This window comes from Oncorhynchus nerka, linkage group LG17, assembly GCF_034236695.1.
Source record: "Oncorhynchus nerka isolate Pitt River linkage group LG17, Oner_Uvic_2.0, whole genome shotgun sequence".
In the NCBI taxonomy this organism is placed as follows: domain Eukaryota; kingdom Metazoa; phylum Chordata; class Actinopteri; order Salmoniformes; family Salmonidae; genus Oncorhynchus; species Oncorhynchus nerka.
In genome coordinates, this window is record NC_088412.1 from 24,632,954 (window position 1) to 24,652,336 (window position 19,383).

General features: G+C 45.6%; 2 protein-coding genes and 1 pseudogene across 2 annotated transcripts; 2 read left to right on the plus strand and 1 right to left on the minus strand.

Moving 5' to 3' along the window:
- The first annotated feature begins 616 nt into the window (after nt 1–616).
- Nucleotides 617–6,101, plus strand: LOC115144948 (UDP-N-acetylglucosamine transporter-like). The gene is made up of 8 exons (XM_029686105.2): nt 617–1,097; nt 1,681–1,896; nt 2,092–2,246; nt 2,566–2,688; nt 2,804–2,978; nt 3,532–3,650; nt 4,009–4,142; nt 4,244–6,101. Exons 2-8 carry the CDS (start codon nt 1,707–1,709, stop codon nt 4,332–4,334), a joined length of 987 nt encoding a protein of 328 aa, XP_029541965.1. The 5' UTR covers nt 617–1,097; nt 1,681–1,706; the 3' UTR covers nt 4,335–6,101.
- Nucleotides 6,102–7,549: 1,448 nt separating this feature from the next.
- Nucleotides 7,550–11,888, minus strand: LOC115145462 (protein FAM78B). The gene is made up of 2 exons (XM_029686994.2): nt 10,706–11,888; nt 7,550–9,073 (listed from the first exon to the last, which is right to left on the minus strand). The coding sequence occupies exons 1-2, from the start codon at nt 10,966–10,968 to the stop codon at nt 8,551–8,553; spliced, it is 786 nt and encodes a 261-aa protein (XP_029542854.1). The 5' UTR covers nt 10,969–11,888; the 3' UTR covers nt 7,550–8,550.
- Nucleotides 11,889–17,354: 5,466 nt separating this feature from the next.
- Nucleotides 17,355–19,178, plus strand: LOC115145032 (UMP-CMP kinase-like; annotated as a pseudogene).
- The last annotated feature ends 205 nt before the right edge of the window (nt 19,179–19,383 follow it).

The following is a 19,383-nucleotide window of genomic DNA, read 5'->3' on the forward strand; positions in this document are numbered from 1 at the left end:
GTGTTACAACATCCAAACTTTTTTCCAACAGATATTATGAATAAATCCATTCCAATAAGGCATGACATAAGGTATAGATACAACATCCTGCTGAAACAAGGTTCGTACCACTCTGTTGTTGAATGGACCAAAGGAGAAACAAATCTTTCCTACTGATGAGTCAACAGGGTCAATAAAAGGTAGGCTCGGAGGGTCAGGTCTTGACACGTTCCTGAATAACAGAGCAACACCTGAGGGAATAGCATCTAAAACAATTGCAAAATCTTTAGGTGTTACAGGGACCTTGTAAAGTGATAAGAATTCCTTATAACTGAGTAAAATACCCTCTGCAATTACCAGTTGGCTCACCAATAGGATATTATTTCGGAACCAATATTCTAAAAACAAATAAGTATTTTTATACAATATATCCCGATTATTCCATATAATATCTGTGTGGAGAAATATTGTGTTTATAAATTAAGGACCATGACAAGAAAACCTGCCGATGAAAAGCAGAAAGTTTCACTGGAATTTTGTCAATATTATAATTGCAAAACATGAAGTTAAGGCCACCAAAAGTAGAGAAGACATGATGAGGACATGGTGTCCACTGCTTGTATACTTCGTATTTTGGCGAATTTAGTACACATCCGGGAACTTTTGGCATACTAACTATATCCATATTATGACCAATAAGCATACGATATACTCACGTCACAAATAGTACGATTAGTATGAGTATTCGAACACACCTCAGTAAAATTATACGAAATGTTTTTGATTTAGCTAGCTATGTCTTTGCACCTTTAGAATAGTTACCGTAATAACACAGACAACAATTATGGTATTATGGACAATTACGTCGGTATGAAGGGGCAATGGTAGAATACCGTTGTTGGTGAGCCAGCCTGTGTCAATGGACGAGAGGACTTGAACTAAGACAGTACAATATGGTTTAGAAACTCTGCTTGAAATGTGTGGCTAACAGACCTCTGAGTTAATTAGCTACTCCGGGCAGCTAACGTTAGATAGCTTGCACTACAACCCACACTTCAAGAATTACGGCTCAAGTTAAACTTTTGTATAACCTAGCTAGCTGCTTCCGGTGCCACCAGGTAGGTCTGCAATCCTTGCATTATTAAACTGGGTGAGAATGATGAGTCAGTGGCGCTGGTGATGAACGTGAGAAGACGCCTGTACAAACTAGCTAGTCAACTTTATAGGAAGGTGCCACTTGTTTTGACTGTAATTAAACGGAATAAACAAAAGTTGAATTATTAATTTAGTCATTGTTGACTTTCTGTCATTATGCATGTAGCCTGACTTTTGTCTGTAAAATCATTGAAAAGGGGATTCTACAATCATGGAAATGTCCAAACGGACCTTACCACACTACAATTAAAAGTCTGTTTATCTTTGATGAACTAGGAAACTGTCATATATGGTATCTGCTGGTGCCCCTGGTCTTGCGGACAAATAGAGCATTGTGTTGCTGTTTTTGAGCCAGTAGGATGCCAGCATGTTTGTCTGGCCACAGTGTCAGTGTAAGCTAATTGTTCTTCACACCACTGAAGCTTGTCTCCAGTGCCCGACCAGGAGCAAGAGTTGCAGCCATTTGGCCCATTGGTCCTTCCTTTGAATGTTTCAAGACTGCCCCCTCACCTTGCAGTGCCTAAATATTATCTCCTCTCCCTGCAGACCAGAGTGACCCTGCTGTCCTCAACATGGTGTCGTCCAGGCTGAAGTACCTGTCTCTGTGGGTGCTGGTGTTCCAGACCACCTTCCTGGTGCTGACCATGCGCTACTCCCGCACACTACAGGGGGATGGCCCCCGCTACCTGGCCTCCTCTGCTGTGGTGGTGGCTGAGCTCATGAAGATCATCACCTGTGTGCTGCTCATATTCAAGGAGCACAGTGAGAGTCCTCAAAGAAAATACAACTGTTTAAAAATATTCATGTGCAAGTATACATTTAGGGAAGCTGACCCTCCATTTGTCTCCCTCTCAAGTTTCAAGTTGTATTAGTCATATATGTACATGATACACATGGCATACACTGTCCAATGAAATGCTTTCTTCTCTCACTCTTCTGCCTGGCTCTGTTTCTCAGGCTACAATGTTCGGGCTCTGAACAGTATTCTGAGGCAAGAGATCACTCACAAGCCGAAAGAGACCCTGAAGCTGGCCATTCCTTCTGGGATCTACACCCTACAAAACAACCTGCTCTATGTGGCTCTGTCCAACCTGGACGCTGCCACCTACCAGGTAAGACAACCTGTTATGGAGTGTGTGCACAGGAGGTTGGTGGCAACTTTAATTTGGGAGGACAGGCTCATAGTAATGACTGGAGCGGAATGAGTGAAATGGTTTCCATGTGTTTGATGCCATTCCATTTGCTCCATTCCAGCCATTATTATGAGCCATTCTCCCCTCAGCAGCCTCCACTGAGTGTGTGTGTGTCTGTTTTGTAATTGTGTGGACACACGCATATGTTTCTGTGTGGGATGTCTACTTGTGTCTGGGGTAGTGTACTTTTTATGGTCTCTAAATGGTGTCCCCTGCTTTCCCCTTGTCTCTCCACCAGGTGACGTACCAGCTGAAGATCCTCACCACAGCCCTGTTCTCAGTGTCCATGCTGGGCCGGAGGCTGGGTGTGTACCAGTGGCTCTCCCTGCTCATCCTCATGGCTGGGGTGGCACTTGTGCAGGTAAACTCTACTCTAACTCCTTTACAATCCACTTTTTTTAAACCTGCATTAACACACTTCAGTGACTAAATTGTTTTAGTGCAAGTGTGTGTGTTTTTGTGTGTCCGATGTCTAGTGGCCCTCTGAATCCCTCGGGGCCCCTGAGAAGGAGCAGATGTCTGAAGGGTCCCAGTTTGTGGGTATGGTGGCGGTGCTGGTGGCCTGCTGCTCCAGTGGCTTCGCTGGGGTTTATTTTGAGAAGATCCTCAAAGAGACCAAACAGAGCGTCTGGGTCCGCAACATCCAACTGGGTCAGCATGAAAGGTTTATACTATAGTAGGGTTTTCTTGCTATAAGGGCATTTTTCATCCCAGAATTACCCCATTATTTTTAAAGGTATGTTGTTTATGACAGAGCTCCAGTATCTCTACCGGGTCCTTGAAAGGAGGTTTTACAGTGTTTTTTTTCCTTTTCACTGCACAGAAACCCTGTTTGTCTCTCAGCTCCTTTTCTGCCAAATGAGTCTTCCTGCTGAGTTTATTTTTACCTCTGAACGTGTGAAGCGTGTGTTAATTCTCCTGTGATTCATTTCCTGGTGTGAACTTGTGCTAGTTTCCTGTATCAAGTGTATGTACAGAGAAGAGACTTGATTCATCCTCATAAGGAATGGATGAGTGTAGTGTTTTTGGCATGAATGTATTCATGTCTATGCATGTAGACATGATTTGTCTTTGATTTCCAGTCAAGCACCACAGGTTATTGTTTTTTTTATTAATGCGGGCAGGGTTATGCTAAATCTGCTTTCCTATCAATCCTACATCAGTTCAAACTGCCATATCATCTGACCTGTGTGTCTGGCTGTAGGAATTTTTGGCCTGGTGTTTGGTCTGATGGGGATGTTTGCATACGATGGGGAGAGAGTCCGAGAATCTGGGATGTTCAAGGGATACAACACAATCACCTGGACAGTGGTGGCTCTGCAGGTACATCTCACTATTGTCTTTTCACTTCACCTATCAGCTTTAGGTCAAATTTAGCCAAATGCAATACTAATTCGCAAGCTACCAATGAGGAGAAATAATGTTCAGTTTTTTATAAGTATATGGTTTCAGAGGCGAGAGTGTTACCCACTGAACCAGACTCCGGTCAAATAGTATTCTGTTTTAAGTGAAAAAGCTTGTTCTGTTAATATTGCAGAATGAATATTGCCATGCCTCTTTACTAAGGGAATATTGCTTGATCTGATTCCAAATGTATAAGCCTAGCAGTATTATAGTGTCCGTTTTGCCCAAACTACCCCACTCTGCTCATCCAGTCCATGTCTGGTGTGTGTTTCTCTAGGCACTAGGAGGGCTGGTTATAGCAGCTGTCATCAAGTATGCAGACAACATCCTGAAGGGCTTTGCCACGTCACTCTCCATCATCCTGTCAACACTCATATCCTACTTCTGGCTTGAGGACTTTGAACCCACAAGGTACATACATTCTAGCCAGGTTATTTCAATTTCCTATTTTAATGTCCCTTGGCTCTGACACGTGTAATGCTGTGTTTTTTATTTATTTGTGTCCTCTCCAGTGTGTTCTTCCTTGGTGCAGTACTGGTCATCGTGGCCACCTTCCTGTATGGCTACGAGGATAAGCCATCCCCCAACCCCAGCCGTGCCTAGAGGACATCACCGAGGACCGAAGGGGATGTCAGGGAAGAGAAAAGAAGAGGAGAAGAAAACAGTGGAGCAGAAGAGAGAAAAGAGGAGCGAAGGACACTAGCCTAGAGGCATTGTTGACATGGGCCTCAGACACTGTGGCTGTGTTTTCACAGGCAGCCCAATTCTGATATTTGTTCCACTAATTGGTCTTTTGACCAATCACATCAGATCTTTTTCAGAGCTGATCTGATTGGTCAAAAGACCAATTAGTGAAAAAAATATCAGATTTGGGCTGCCTGTGAAAACGCGGCTATATGTAAACGCCGGTACGATGCCTGTGTAAACGCAGCCCAATAAGTTCCTCGACTAAAAAGTGTGATCAGGAAGTTGCCACCACAGAGAAATAGACCCATGAGTCATGACCAAGCTCAGCAGTGTACTGGACACACCTGCCAGGCAGGTTATTGCACTGGGTCAAAACTGGTTGGGTAGGGTCCCCTGTCTTTATATTATTGTCATCTTAATAATGAAGATGATGGATAAAACAAAGACACAGGCAGGGAAGTTTTCTGACTTGTGCATTTCCCTGAAGGCCATAATGTTCACTCATGACTTGTGACAATAGTCCGGATGTGTTGGACTCCACAGACATACTGATGAACTATGTTACTGCTTCACTGCTGTAGACCTCTGTACTTTTCCACGCATTGGTGTAATGTGATGTGTGTGTTATTTGGGGAAGAGGGGAAGGTTGACTTTATTACTGTATTTACCAATCATTAGGAACACAAAGTCCATAAAGGAAATGTTTCCTACGTCAAAGACGAGTGTATCATTCTATTTCACGACTCTGTTGTCGTAACATTGTGCGTCATATAATGCTCCCTTGTAGAAGTTTTACAAGTGCTCTGAGCCATGATATGAACACACAAAGTCAAATGGATGCACTCCCTATTGTTTTTGCCACTAATACATTTTCTGATTGAGTGCGTATTGTGCATGAGACCCCCTGTAACACATACACCCATGAACTGTCAATGTGCAACTGAGGGGGGAAATGATTACGTTTGCAGAGGGATTTAAATAGGTTCGATAAAAAAGACACATTTTACTTGAATCATTTTATTGAATTAAAAACACTGCTTGCATGCAAAAGCTCCCACCCATCCATTCTGAAACCCTGTAAAGTACCACCCCATGTTGTCCCATTACATCCTCCAGTCCGAGTCATTCTGTTCTCAGGCACATCTGTTACTGTGAGTGACTGGCTCTCAATGGACGTTTGTCACCATACAGTGGCCACCATATACGGTATGTGATATGACCTCCAATCTAAACAAATGGTTTGTAACATCCCACTCGTCCCTCTTATGATAATGACTTGGGTGTAGTCACAGAGGGGATGTGTGCATAAGTGTGTGTCTGCATGTGTGTTTAGTCACAGAGGGGATGTGTGTGTCTGCATGTGTGTTTAGTCACAGAGGGGATGTGTGTGTCAGTGTAAAGGCTAGTATGGTTTGCACCTCAGTAATGAGCAGCATGAGGAGTTCATATTGTTTGCATTCCCCTGTTCAGACGTTGCATGCATCAACCAATGGTTGCGTGCCACGTCATTAACTGTGTCATCGACTGACAAGATTGCTATAACGTAGGGAGCGTCCCTCTGCCCTGGCGTTGCTGACGCCTGCCAGAACTTACGTTTAGATAGGTATTTTACGTATCAGCTAACCATATACTGTATGTTATGGCAATCTGTCAGTCGATGACACAGTTGATGATGTGGCATGCAACCATTGGTTGATGCATGCAACATCTGAACAGGGGAACGCAACCATAATGCTGTGGTTAGCTGAAACTTAAAATATTCACATGTTGTAAGCTCTGGCATGCGTCAGCAAAACCTGGGCAGAGGAACACGCCCATTACATTCTCAGTCTCCTCTTCATCTACTACCTGGCCTGGCCCACTCAGTCTGCTCTTCATCTACTACCTGGCCTGGCCCACTCAGTCTGCTCTTCACCTACTACCTGGCCTGGCCCACTCAGTCTGCTCTTCATCTACTACCTGGCCTGGCCCACTCAGTCTGCTCTTCACCTACTACCTGGCCTGGCCCACTCAGTCTGCTCTTCACCTACTACCTGGCCTGGCCCACTCAGTCTGCTCTTCATCTACTACCTGGCCTGGCCCACTCAGTCTGCTCTTCACCTACTACCTGGCCTGGCCCACTCAGTCTGCTCTTCATCTACTACCTGGCCTGGCCCACTCAGTCTGCTCTTCACCTACTACCTGGCCTGGCCCACTCAGTCTGCTCTTCATCTACTACCTGGCCCACTCAGTCTGCTCTTCACCTACTACCTGGCCTGGCCCACTCAGTCTGCTCTTCATCTACTACCTGGCCTGGCCCACTCAGTCTGCTCTTCATCTACTACCTGGCCTGGCCCACTCAGTCTGCTCTTCATCTACTACCTGGCCTGGCCCACTCAGTCTGCTCTTCATCTACTACCTGGCCTGGCCCACTCAGTCTGCTCTTCACCTACTACCTGGCCTGGCCCACTCAGTCTGCTCTTCATCTACTACCTGGCCTGGCCCACTCAGTCTGCTCTTCATCTACTACCTGGCCTGGCCCACTCAGTCTGCTCTTCATCTACTACCTGGCCTGGCCCACTCAGTCTGCTCTTCATCTACTACCTGGCCTGGCCCACTCAGTCTGCTCTTCATCTACTACCTGGCCTGGCCCACTCAGTCTGCTCTTCATCTACTACCTGGCCTGGCCCACTCAGTCTGCTCTTCATCTACTACCTGGCCTGGCCCACTCAGTCTCCTTTCTGCATCTGAAAAATTGATTTCCAAAATGCTATTATCCACCAATTTTTTACATTTGTATTTTTCCACCAGAAATGATTAATCACCTTCATGTGTGTATAAAATATAACTTTTCTCATATTTTTTATTCATAGATTTGAGATATGTATGAAATGTTTTTTTGGGGGAAAACGCTATATATCCATTGTTTAGCTCGAATGGAATGTTTCTATCCTGTATATTTGACTGTGAAATGTGGTTGTCTCACCTAGCTATCTTAAGATGTTAAGATGAATGCACTTACTGTAAGTAGCTCTGGATAAGAGCATCTACTAAATTACTAAAATGTCAAATGTAAATGTTTTACATATAGATCTCATATTACTATGTTGAATTATTTTTGTAAAATAAAATATATAAAGATATCACATATGTATCATTTGTACATTTCTTTATTAAAAATGTAGCTATTTGTTACATTTCATTCTATAAAACCTAGCATAACTACTTATTTCTCAGAGAGTGAGGTGGATATATAGCATTTTGCACAACAAAAATATAATTTGTCTCTGAAATGAAACCATCAAGTGATAGATTTAAACAAATGCATGTCTGTCATTGAACACGCCATGATTAGATAGTGAAAAAACACATCTCTTTCAATATTTCTTTAAACAATAAAAGCTCATTTACCAACATTTCTGAAAATGAATATATAGCGTTTGTAATGAAACTCATCTACTACCTGGCCTGGCCTACACTGCTGTTCTCATTGGGGCTGCTGTAGATTGCTTTAGAGACCCTGTCTTTCCCCTCTCCCAGTAACACATCCATCCCTTTCTGTAACTGTACTGAGCATGAAGGCTGACTTTAAATGTACCACAATCTTTGTTCTTACATATAAAATACATTATACACCTCAATACCACCTGTATTATACCCATAAAGCCACATACATGTACTCTTGTGCCTCTCACACCTTGGGCTAGTCTCACATGGCAACGCATTCTCCACATACTGCATTACCTTTAACCAGAGCCAAAGAGTAATGGGGCTCCATTTGAGATACAGCCCTCTACATCACTGTCATAGACCCAGAGCAATCTGTGATTAAAGATGGCTGCTCTGTCATCTCGGTGAGGCAGTATGGTGTGCGATAGGTTACAGGCTGCTCCCCTGGAGTGTAGCCTACTCTGAAGCCTGCTGGGCCTGGCACACCCACAAGTCGTCCTTACTTCTCCAGGCCAAATTACTTTATTAAGGCAGGGGTCCGTCTGTGGGTCTGTCCTGTATTTAAACCTGATCCAGGCAATGGTCTTCTCCCGCTCTACTCAAAGGCAGTGGTGGAGATTTAAGGCAGCTGTCCATATTGATCTCATCATGGCTGGATGTCCGGTCCCATAGTTCCACCTCCCCTCCCTCTCTCCTTCCTTCTCTACTTAGGAGGGATGACCACCAGAGGCGGGCCCTTCCTGGGCCTCCACATCAGCACCTGGGCGTCATTGGCGTTGGGCCTCCCCAGGGCGTTGGGGGGGATAGGCTCCATGCGGGTTAGGACGCGGGGCTGGTCCTGGTGCGTCCGGCCCATCAGGGTGGCTCTGGAGCCCAGGGGCATGGAGGGGTCCACCAAGATGTCCACCCTCATCCGCCACTTGACCGTCTGCAGCAGGATCTTCTCCCGCGTGGCCGTGTTGAGGGCCACCAGCCATGTGGTGAAGCTCTGGTCCCTCTTGATGCGGGTGAGCAGGGGAAGGTTGCTGTCGCTGATGGGCACTGCCCAGGTCACACTGGGGTAGAAGTTATCGTTCATGCTGACGGTAAAGCGAGAGGGCTTGGAGGTGGGCCCCGTCAGGGTGACCGTCTCGGTGGTGTTGCCGTACCAGGGGTAGCTCACCCCATCTGAGTCACTGATGGCCCTCACAAGACCCTCACACAGCTCTGGTAGCTCCCAGCTAGACCTGCAGGAGGACAAAGGATCAGATTACAGTTTAACAGATGGTGGGTTGGAGCATGTTCTTAGTTGGTCCCTGATTGACATTGTATTGTGGCTTGTAACACTGTAGGGTCACGAGAAGTTTCAAAAGGCTTTAGGTGTCTCACACAAACACATTTGGGAATTAGACATTCTCGAAGAGAACAGAGGAAGACAAACAAATACATACTGTATGTGTGATAAATGGAATCAGCATGTCCATCTCTATTCTACCTCAGGGCTCCATACTGTATGTGTGATAAATGGAATCAGCATGTCCATCTCTATTCTACCTCAGGGCTCCATACTGTATGTGTGATAAATGGAATCAGCATGTCCATCTCTATTCTACCTCAGGGCTTCATACTGTATGTGTGATAAATGGAATCAGCATGTCCATCTCTATTCTACCTCAGGGCTCCATACTGTATGTGTGATAAATGGAATCAGCATGTCCATCTCTATTCTACCTCAGGGCTCCATACTGTATGTGTGATAAATGGAATCAGCATGTCCATCTCTATTCTACCTCAGGGCTCCATACTGTATGTGTGATAAATGGAATCAGCATGTCCATCTCTATTCTACCTCAGGGCTCCATACTGTATGTGTGATAAATGGAATCAGCATGTCCATCTCTATTCTACCTCAGGGCTCCATACTGTATGTGTTCAGTGCGTCAGTAGTAGATTCATATCTCATTTGTTTGTTGGCCAATGAGGGAGTGTCAGCTGGTGTGACCTGATGCCACTGTCTCCCCCTCAGAATAACTCCATCTGTCTGTACGCTGTGTTTTTCTGCACCCCCAGACACCCCACCTCCAGCCAGGGTTAAACATCCCCTCACATATGCCTCCTCCAGTGAAAAATACCCCCAGGCAGTGCTGGAGGCGGAGGTATGTGTTGCTCGTCAGTGGGTGTGTGAGTGTGTGTGTGTGTGTGTGTGTGTGTGTGTGTGTGTGTGTGTGTGTGTGTGTGTGTGTGTGTGTGTGTGTGTGTGTGTGTGTGTGTGTGTGTGTGTGTGTGTGTGTGTGTGTGTGATTGTGTCTCCGGTAGAGGAGGGAGCGTGGGAGTGTCAGTGCATCTATCTCTCCCTCCATTGTTTCGGTGAACACAATGTGTCTAGAAGCAGTTGTTTAGCTCCTCAGTTGTTTCTATTTTGATGCTGAAATCACAGGAACAGAATCAATTGGTGGGCGTTTGAATGAAAGATGGTGACAGCATAGTTACCCTGCTGTGTGCACAAATGCTCTGCAACACATGTACCCACACAGCCATACATCAACTGTTGCATTGCATTCACGTCATTTTTGATGCCTCACAAAACCGATTTAGAGATTTATGGCATTTAAGATCTCTCTCTCTCACACACACACACACACACACACACACACACACACACACACACACACACACACACACACACACACACACACACACACTGGAACAATGACTAATGTCTGTTCCTTTGCTTTGGCACCTGCCGAATGCACCAAAGAGGTGACAGTTTAGGACATATCATCAGGGGAAGGGTGGAGCATCAGTCCCCTGTGACAGAGGACAGTCAGCAGCTAGCCTCCTGATGGGGGAATTCAAAACAGGAGGAGAACTCAACTTACATGCCGATGTCGTTGTAGGTGTTGTAGAATTCCATCTGGGTGCATGCCTGGATCCAACCCACCACCCAAGTCTCATTACGGGGAATAGGGGGCATCACTATCCGTGCAGAGGCCTTGAAATAGGGCGTCTTGTAGCGCAACACTATAGGCGAGTTCTCCTCAATGATTGTTGGGCAGTGGTCGATAGTGGCGGAAACGTCGTAGACCACTATGTTTTCACGTTTGATGCGCGACTTACAGGTGATGCTCTGTATGCAGCCCATGATGAGGTTAGGGTTCTAGTCAGGGGGACTTGACGGGATGATAACACTGTGGACTTGGGATAAATGTGTCATCAATCTCTGTCACGTCCCATTGAATCCAGACGCTATAGTTAAAATGGCACATTAGTCAATGCATTTTATCCAAAAACGCAATCAGTTCCATCCACATTTACGCACAAAGACAAAACAGATAGGTGGCCTGATCTTGGAATAGGGGAACAGATGAAATAACAGCAGTTGGTGATATGGGATCCTCTCTATGTCTCGTATCGCAGGTGTAGCCTGTCGGTGTCTGTGTGGCACTGCCCTCTCTTGCAGTCCGGGCTTCCGTGGGCTCCAGCCCCTCAAAATGATTGTTACCCGCGGCCTTTGTATTCAAATCCACACGTCCGCTTGCAGGTCTGTGCCGCTTGATCCTCTTCTTTCTTCCCCGGGCTGTCATGTCACAAGCCGGAGGAGAGCGGCGGACTCAGAGGCGTCGTGTCGATGTCCCCGTCGGGTGGTGGTCGTGATGCTTGTTGATGCGGCGCTGGCGGCTCACAAGGTGCACTTGATCGGAGCGATGACATTGACAATCTACACCACCCGGCATTCCTCACTATGACAGTAAAACGATGGATAAAAACAAGGCCAAAGCGGAGAATTCCCGCATTTTTCATTGAACGCTTGCTTCCTCGCTGCAGAATTGGCTGAACAACAGCTTCTCGCCTCGATAAATCAGCAGGTGAAAAACAATTGTTTAAGAAAAGAGAAATTATATAGCCTACCACAGTTCTATCCAATCAGACAATCAATGTATCGAATTGTCGCCGCATGGCTTGATGAAGTCAGACACATTAAGGATTCATTAGGGATTCTGTCTTGTCTCCTTTTTTCTCCGAAAGCTATGCGTCCTCTGGCGCTGTTCAGCTTCCCTGGTGCTGATGATGATGAGGGAACCAATGAAAAGCAGAGGTATACTGAGCGCGTGGTAGTGCCGGGGTCCATTATTTGGCAGTAACAGTCTGTACATTTCCTCCATAGCTTGAATGGCTATAGCGTATACCTGGCCAATTGATGGTTTCATTTTTTATGAGCGACATACTCCACACCAATTATGCTACTCTAATAGCCATTATTTGAAGTCAGCGCGATCAATAAGATTAGGCTATAATTGTATGATTATATCATATCATTTTAGGGCAAATTTAAATCGATTTTTGCAGGAGAGCTTGATATTCTTAAAAAATAAATAGCACTTACTAATCTTTGTTTGACATGATGATGAACCACAGTCGAGTTCTTTACATGAATAAAGGTAGGCGTGGCATTCTGAGCAGACAAGGATGCCCAATTTCAGTTAACTACGAAAATGGGAGGTTCTACACTTGTAGCGACATTTGACATGGCCTTACAGTTTATGGGATTGGCCCTGCCAGGGAATCTGATGTAGAATAACAAAGCACCCCCCATTATTGGCACGCTGGGACTTTAATGTCATCCTACAGTGATCCCTTTGCCAACACGCTGACATTGGTTTGGTATTTTCCCTGAAATGCACAAGGTCCTCTACTCCGACAATGAATCCACAGATAATAGAGTAAACTGAGTTTGTTTCTAGTCATCTCTCCTCCTTCAGGCTTCTTCTTCTTATCTGGACTTTATATGGCGGTTGGCAACCAACTTCAAGGTGCATTACCACCACCAACTGGACTGGAGAGTGGACCTCAGTTCATCTTTCAGTCACCCACGTGGGTGTATGCTCCTAAAAAATGAGGAAATGAGAGAGGTGGGACTTGCAGTGTGTCAACCATCACAAATAGAACCAAGCATACCACCCTGCATACCACTGCTGGCTTGCTTCTGAAGCTAAGCAGGGTTGGTCCTGGTCAGTTCCTGGATGGGAGACCAGATGCTGCTGGAAGTGGTGTTAGAGGGCCAGTAGGAGGCACTCTTTCCTCTGGTCTAAAAAAAAAATATCCCAATGCCCCAAGGCAGTGATTGGGGACACTGCCCTGTGTAGGGTGCCGTCTTTCGGATGGGACGTTAAAACGGGTGTCCTGACTCTCTGAGGTCATTAAAGATCCCATGGCACTTATCGTAAGAGTAGGGGTGTTAACCCTGGTGTCCTGGCTAAATTCCCAATCTGGCCCTCAAACCATAATGGTCACCTAATAATCCCCAGTTTACAATTGGCTCATTAATCCCCCTCCTCTCCCCTGTAACTATTCCCCAGGTCGTTGCTGCAAATGAGAATGTGTTCTCAGTCAACTTACCTGGTAAAATAACGGATAAATATAAAATAAAAAGTTGTATTTTAGCCCCTGGCTACACAGACGCTCGTTGACGTGCACGAGCAGTGTGGGTGCAATGATTGAATAACATGTACATGTATATTGATTTTGCAATGCTTGCGCACGCGACGCAAGCAGTGTGTTCAGTGTAACCGATGTGAAATGGCTGGCTAGTTAGTGGTGGTGCGCGCTAATAGCGTTTCAATCGGTGTCGTCACTCGCTTTGAGACCTTGAGGTAGTGGTTCCCCTTGCTCTGCAAGGGCCGCAGATTTTGTGGAGCGATGGGTAACGATGCTTCGTGAGTGACTGTGGTTGATGTGTGCAGAGGGTCCCTCGTTCGAGCCCAGGTTGGGGCGAGGAGAGGGATGGAAGCTGTACTGTTACATCAGCATATAGTTGGTAAAAGATGACTCCTGCCTTCAAGTACTTTTATAAAATAATTTGACTGTTATCAGTGGTGGAAAAAGTACCCAGTTATCATACTTGAGTAAAAGTATAGTTACCTTAATAAGTTACTCAAGTAAAAGTGAAAATCACCCAGAAAAATACTACTTGAGTAAAAGTAAAAAAGTATTTGGTTCTAAATATACCTATCAAAAGTAAATGTAATTGCTAAAATATGCCTAAATCAACAATGCAGTTTTTAATTATTTACATTTTTATACTCCCTTTTTTCTCCCCAATTGGTAGTAGTTACAGTCTTGTCTCATCGCTGCATCTCCCGTACAGACTGGTAGTAGTTACAGTCTTGTCTCATCGCTGCCTCTCCCGTACAGACTGGTAGTAGTTACAGTCTTGTCTCATCGCTGCCTCTCCCGTACAGACTGGTAGTAGTTACAGTCTTGTCTCATCGCTGCCTCTCCCGTACAGACTGGTAGTAGTTACAGTCTTGTCTCATCGCTGCCTCTCCCGTACAGACTGGTAGTAGTTACAGTCTTGTCTCATCGCTGCCTCTCCCGTACAGACTGGTAGTAGTTACAGTCTTGTCTCATCGCTGCCTCTCCCGTACAGACTGGTAGTAGTTACAGTCTTGTCTCATCGCTGCCTCTCCCGTACAGACTGGTAGTAGTTACAGTCTTGTCTCATCGCTGCCTCTCCCGTACAGACTGGTAGTAGTTACAGTCTTGTTTCATCGCTGCCTCTCCCGTACAGACTGGTAGTAGTTACAGTCTTGTCTCATCGCTGCCTCTCCCGTACAGACTGGTAGTAGTTACAGTCTTGTCTCATCGCTGCCTCTCCCGTACAGACTGGTAGTAGTTACAGTCTTGTCTCATCGCTGCCTCTCCCGTACAGACTGGTAGTAGTTACAGTCTTGTCTCATCGCTGCCTCTCCCGTACAGACTGGTAGTAGTTACAGTCTTGTTTCATCGCTGCCTCTCCCGTACAGACTGGTAGTAGTTACAGTCTTGTCTCATCGCTGCCTCTCCCGTACAGACTGGTAGTAGTTACAGTCTTGTCTCATCGCTGCCTCTCCCGTACAGACTGGTAGTAGTTACAGTCTTGTCTCATCGCTGCCTCTCCCGTACAGACTGGTAGTAGTTACAGTCTTGTCTCATCGCTGCCTCTCCCGTACAGACTGGTAGTAGTTACAGTCTTGTCTCATCGCTGCCTCTCCCGTACAGACTGGTAGTAGTTACAGTCTTGTCTCATCGCTGCCTCTCCCGTACAGACTGGTAGTAGTTACAGTCTTGTCTCATCGCTGCCTCTCCCGTACAGACTGGTAGTAGTTACAGTCTTGTCTCAGCGCTGCCTCTCCCGTACAGACTGGTAGTAGTTACAGTCTTGTCTCAGCGCTGCCTCTCCCGTACAGACTGGTAGTAGTTACAGTCTTGTCTCATCGCTGCCTCTCCCGTACAGACTGGTAGTAGTTACAGTCTTGTCTCATCGCTGCCTCTCCCGTACAGACTGGTAGTAGTTACAGTCTTGTCTCATCGCTGCCTCTCCCGTACAGACTGGTAGTAGTTACAGTCTTGTCTCATCGCTGCCTCTCCCGTACAGACTCGGGAGAGGCGAAGGTCAAGAGCCATGTGTCCCCCGAAACACAACCCAACCAAGACGCACTGCTTCTTGACACAATGCACATCCAACCCAGAAGCCAGCTGCATCAATGTGTTGGAGGAAACACCGTACACCTGGTGACCTGGTCAGCGTACACTGCACCCGGCCCACCACAGGAGTCACTAGTGCACGATGAGACAAGGATATCCCTGCCGGCTAAACCCTCCCTAACCCAGACGACGCTGGGCCAATTGTGCACCGCCCCATGGGCCTCCCGGTCGCAAACCCATAATCTCTGGTGGCACAGCTAGCACTGCGATGCAGTGTCTTAGACCACTGCACCACCCATGAGGCCCTCAACAATACAGTTTTAAGAAAAATAAGTCTTAACTAAAAAATAGAAATAAAAATAACATTTAATTAAAGAGCAGCAGTAAAATAACAGTAGCGAGGCTATATATAGGGGGTACCGGTATAGAGTCAATGTGCGGGGGCACCGGTTAGTCAAGGTAATTGAGGTAATATATACATGTAGGTAGAGAGTGTCTATCCATAGATAATAAACAGAGAGTAGCATCAGGGTAAAAAGGTGGGGCAATCAAATAGCCATTTGATTAGATGTTCAGGAGTCTTATGGCTTGGTGGTAGTAGCTGTTAAGAAGCCTTTTGGACCTAGAGTTCCTGATAGCCGCCCCCAGGTGGTAAGGGTAGGTAACAACACATCCGCCACGCTGATCCTCAACACAGGGGCCCCTCAGGGGTGTGTGCTCAGCCCCCTCCTTTACTCCCTGTTCACTCATGACTGCATGGCCGGGCACGACTCCAACACCATCATTACATTTGCCGATGACACAACAGTGGTAGGCCTGATCACCGATAACAACGAGACAGCCTATAGGGAAGAGGTCAGAGACCAGGCTATGTGGTGCCAGGACAACAAACTCTCCCTCAATGTGATCAAGACAAAGGAGATTATTGTGGACTACAGGAAAAATATGGGGCTGTAGTGGAGCAGGTTGAGAGCTTCAAGTTCCTTGGTGTCCACATCACCTACAAACTAACATGGTCCAAGCACACCATGACAGTCGTGAAGCAAGCACGACAAAATCTATTCCGCCTCAGCAGACTGAAAAGATTTGGCATGGGTCCTCAGATCCTCAAAAGGTTCTACAGCTGCACCATCGAGAGCATCCTGACTGGCTGCGTCACTGCCTGGTATGGCAACTGCTCGGCCTCCGACCACAAGGCACTTACAGAGAGTAGTGCGAACGGCCCAGTACATCACTGTGTCCAAGCTTCCTGCCACCCAGGACCTCTATACCCAGCGGTGTCAGAGGAACACCCTAAAAATTGTCAAAGACTCCAGCCACCCTAGTCATAGACTGTTCTCTCTGCTACCACACGGCAAGCGGTACCGGAGCACCAAGTCTAGGTCCACGAGGCTTCTAAACAGCTTCCAACCCAAGTCATTAGACTCCTGAACATCTAGTCAAATGGCCACCCATACTATTTGCACCCCCGCCCCCCTCTCCACACCACTGCCACTCTCTGTTGTCATCTATGCAGTCACTTTAATTAACTCTACATACATGTACATACTACCTCATATAACCGGTGCCCCACACATTGACTCTGTACCGGCACCCCCCTGTATATATTGTTATTTTTTACTGCTGCTCTTTAATTATTTGTTACTTTTATCTCTTATTCTTATCCATCATTTTTTTAACTGCACTGTTGGTTAGTGTCTTGCATTTCACTGTATTCTGCGCATGTGACTAATAACATTTGATTTAATTTAATTTGATTTACAAACGATGCATTTGTGTTTAGTGAGTCTGCCAAATCAGAGGCAGTAGGGATGACCACGTGTTATCTTGATAAGTGCATGAATTGGAACATTTTCCTGTCCTGCTAAGCAATATGTAACCAGTACATTTGGGTGTCAGGGAAAATTTATGAACTAAAAAGTACATTATTTTCTTTAGGAATGTAGTGAAGTAAAAGTAAAAGTAGTCAAAAATATAAATAGTAAAGTAAAGTACAAATACTAAAAAAAATGACTTAAGAAGTACTTCAAAGTATTTTTACTTATGTAGTTTCCACCACTGACTGTGATCATGATGAATCCACAAGTTGTGTCTGTACTTGGAGGACCTGGCGCAGGGAAAGGAACCCATCGTGCCAAAATTTGGAGGCATGTGAACATTTGAAATTTCGGTCAGGATGGAGATATTTTATATTTTAAGCAGTGGAGGCTCCACAGAGGAGGAATGGAAGGTCCATCCTCCTCTTTGAATTTCATTAAACAATTGTAAAACATTTAAAAAGGTATCCTTTTTAGATAAAACTATATGAAACAATTCATTTCTTTCACTTGTGTATTTTCCTTCTTTTCTTAGGTCTTCCCTTGTTCAAGTATTCCAGGCTTATGGCTGCACTCACCTGTCTGCAGGCAACCTCTTGCGGGCCGAGAGGGGTCAGGAGGCATTGAATATGGACAGCTGATCGGAAGCTACATCAAGGATGGCAAGATTGTTCCTGTGGAGATCACAATCAACTTACTGAGGAAGGTACCTCATCCTCTTGTTTGCAGTTAATTGAGTAAACCCTGCCTTATTGTTTTTTCCTTTTTCAAATTTGCTCCTGGGATAAGTAGAAAGGCTGGACGAGGCATTATTTTAGAAGGAATTGAGTGACACCTACATACAGTAATCAGATCCAGTTTGTACCCTCCCAACTCCCCTGCCCCCATCCTTCTCCCAGGCGATGGAGGAAACGATGCAGCTGGACCAGTCAAAGTTCCGCTTCCTAATTGATGGCTTTCTGCGTAACCAAGATCACTTCCAGGGCTGGACCTGTGTCATGGAGGGGAAGGCTGATGTCCAATTCGTCCTCTTCTTTGACTACAGCAATCAGGCGGGAGGCAACTAACTACATCTCCTGGAATAGCAGGGAAAGAGCTGTGTGATCTCTGATACGTTTCATCTAAATGCAGCAGTCCATATGAAGAAATGATCTGACTCAGTCTCTATTGTGTATGTGGTATTGTGAATGGTAAAGTCAGCAGGGTTGCCTGTGTGTGTGTGTGTGTGTGTGTGTGTGTGTGTGTGTGTGTGTGTGTGTGTGTGTGTGTGTGTGTGTGTGTGTGTGTGTGTGTGTGTGTGTGTGTGTGTGTGTGTGTGTGTGTGTGTGTGTGTGTGTGTGTGTGTGTGTGTGTGTGTGTGCAGCTGTGTTTTGACAGGTGTCTGGATTGAGGGAAGAGCAGTGGACGCTAAGACGACAACAGAGGGTGTCTAGAGAAGCAGTAGGGCCTCACCTACAACAAGCCCCCAGGCATTTATTCTTGTGGTACTGAGATGTCTTGTCTTATGGATATGCCAGGATGTGTGTCTCATGTATGTTCCTGGTCTGCGCTGAAGGGTCCAGACATACAGTCAACACGGCCCGTCATAGAGCTGAATGAACAACAGAGGAAAGTATACACCGTGGATGCCTCTCGCAGTGTGTGGAGGAGGTCAGTAAGGTCATGTACACACACAACACACACAAACACACACACACTATATACTGTATATAGTCAAAATGTAATACTGTATATTACATGCAGAGTAATATGTTCCCAGGCTGTTCACAGTCACACAGACAGTGTCACATATCTGTTGCACTGTCTTCCTATGACCACATGTGGATCACCACTTCACTATGAGCTGCTGGGGCAACTCAGCAGGCCACCCCAGCTGTCCGAACATGTGTGGCTGACAAGTGAAACACTCCTCTCATTCTTTCTATTTACAGTGTTGTGTGATTGTGGTGTTGTTAATTGAAAATAATTATTTTCCTCTAAAAAGCTTAATTAATCGTATCCTGTCTCCTCCAGGTATTTGCTGAAGTCAAGAGAATTTTGCAGCTTCCTGTCTATCCACCGATGCAATTAACCCTGCACTAACAGCAAGTTGGGTCTTTTGAGGTTATCACGTGCTTTGTAAATAACAGGTGTGGACTAACAATGAAATGCTGACTTATGGGCCCTTCCCAACAAGAAAGAAAATTGAGAAATAATAGAAAACTTAAACACTTAATAATAATAGATACACAATGACTAGCGATAACTTGGCTATATACAAGGTGTTACAGTACTGA

Bases quoted from the DNA above. Each gene is read 5' to 3' on its own strand.
- LOC115144948 (XM_029686105.2), top strand. From the start codon at position 1,707: ATGGTGTCGTCCAGGCTGAAGTACCTGTCTCTGTGGGTGCTGGTGTTC. The intron at 1,897-2,091 runs GTGAGAGTCCTC...TCTGTTTCTCAG, and splicing joins GCTCATATTCAAGGAGCACA to GCTACAATGTTCGGGCTCTG. The intron at 3,651-4,008 runs GTACATCTCACT...GTGTTTCTCTAG, and splicing joins GGACAGTGGTGGCTCTGCAG to GCACTAGGAGGGCTGGTTAT.
- LOC115145462 (XM_029686994.2), bottom strand. From the start codon at position 10,968: ATGGGCTGCATACAGAGCATCACCTGTAAGTCGCGCATCAAACGTGAA. The intron at 9,074-10,705 runs GTAAGTTGAGTT...GTCCTCCTGCAG, and splicing joins ACCTACAACGACATCGGCAT to GTCTAGCTGGGAGCTACCAG.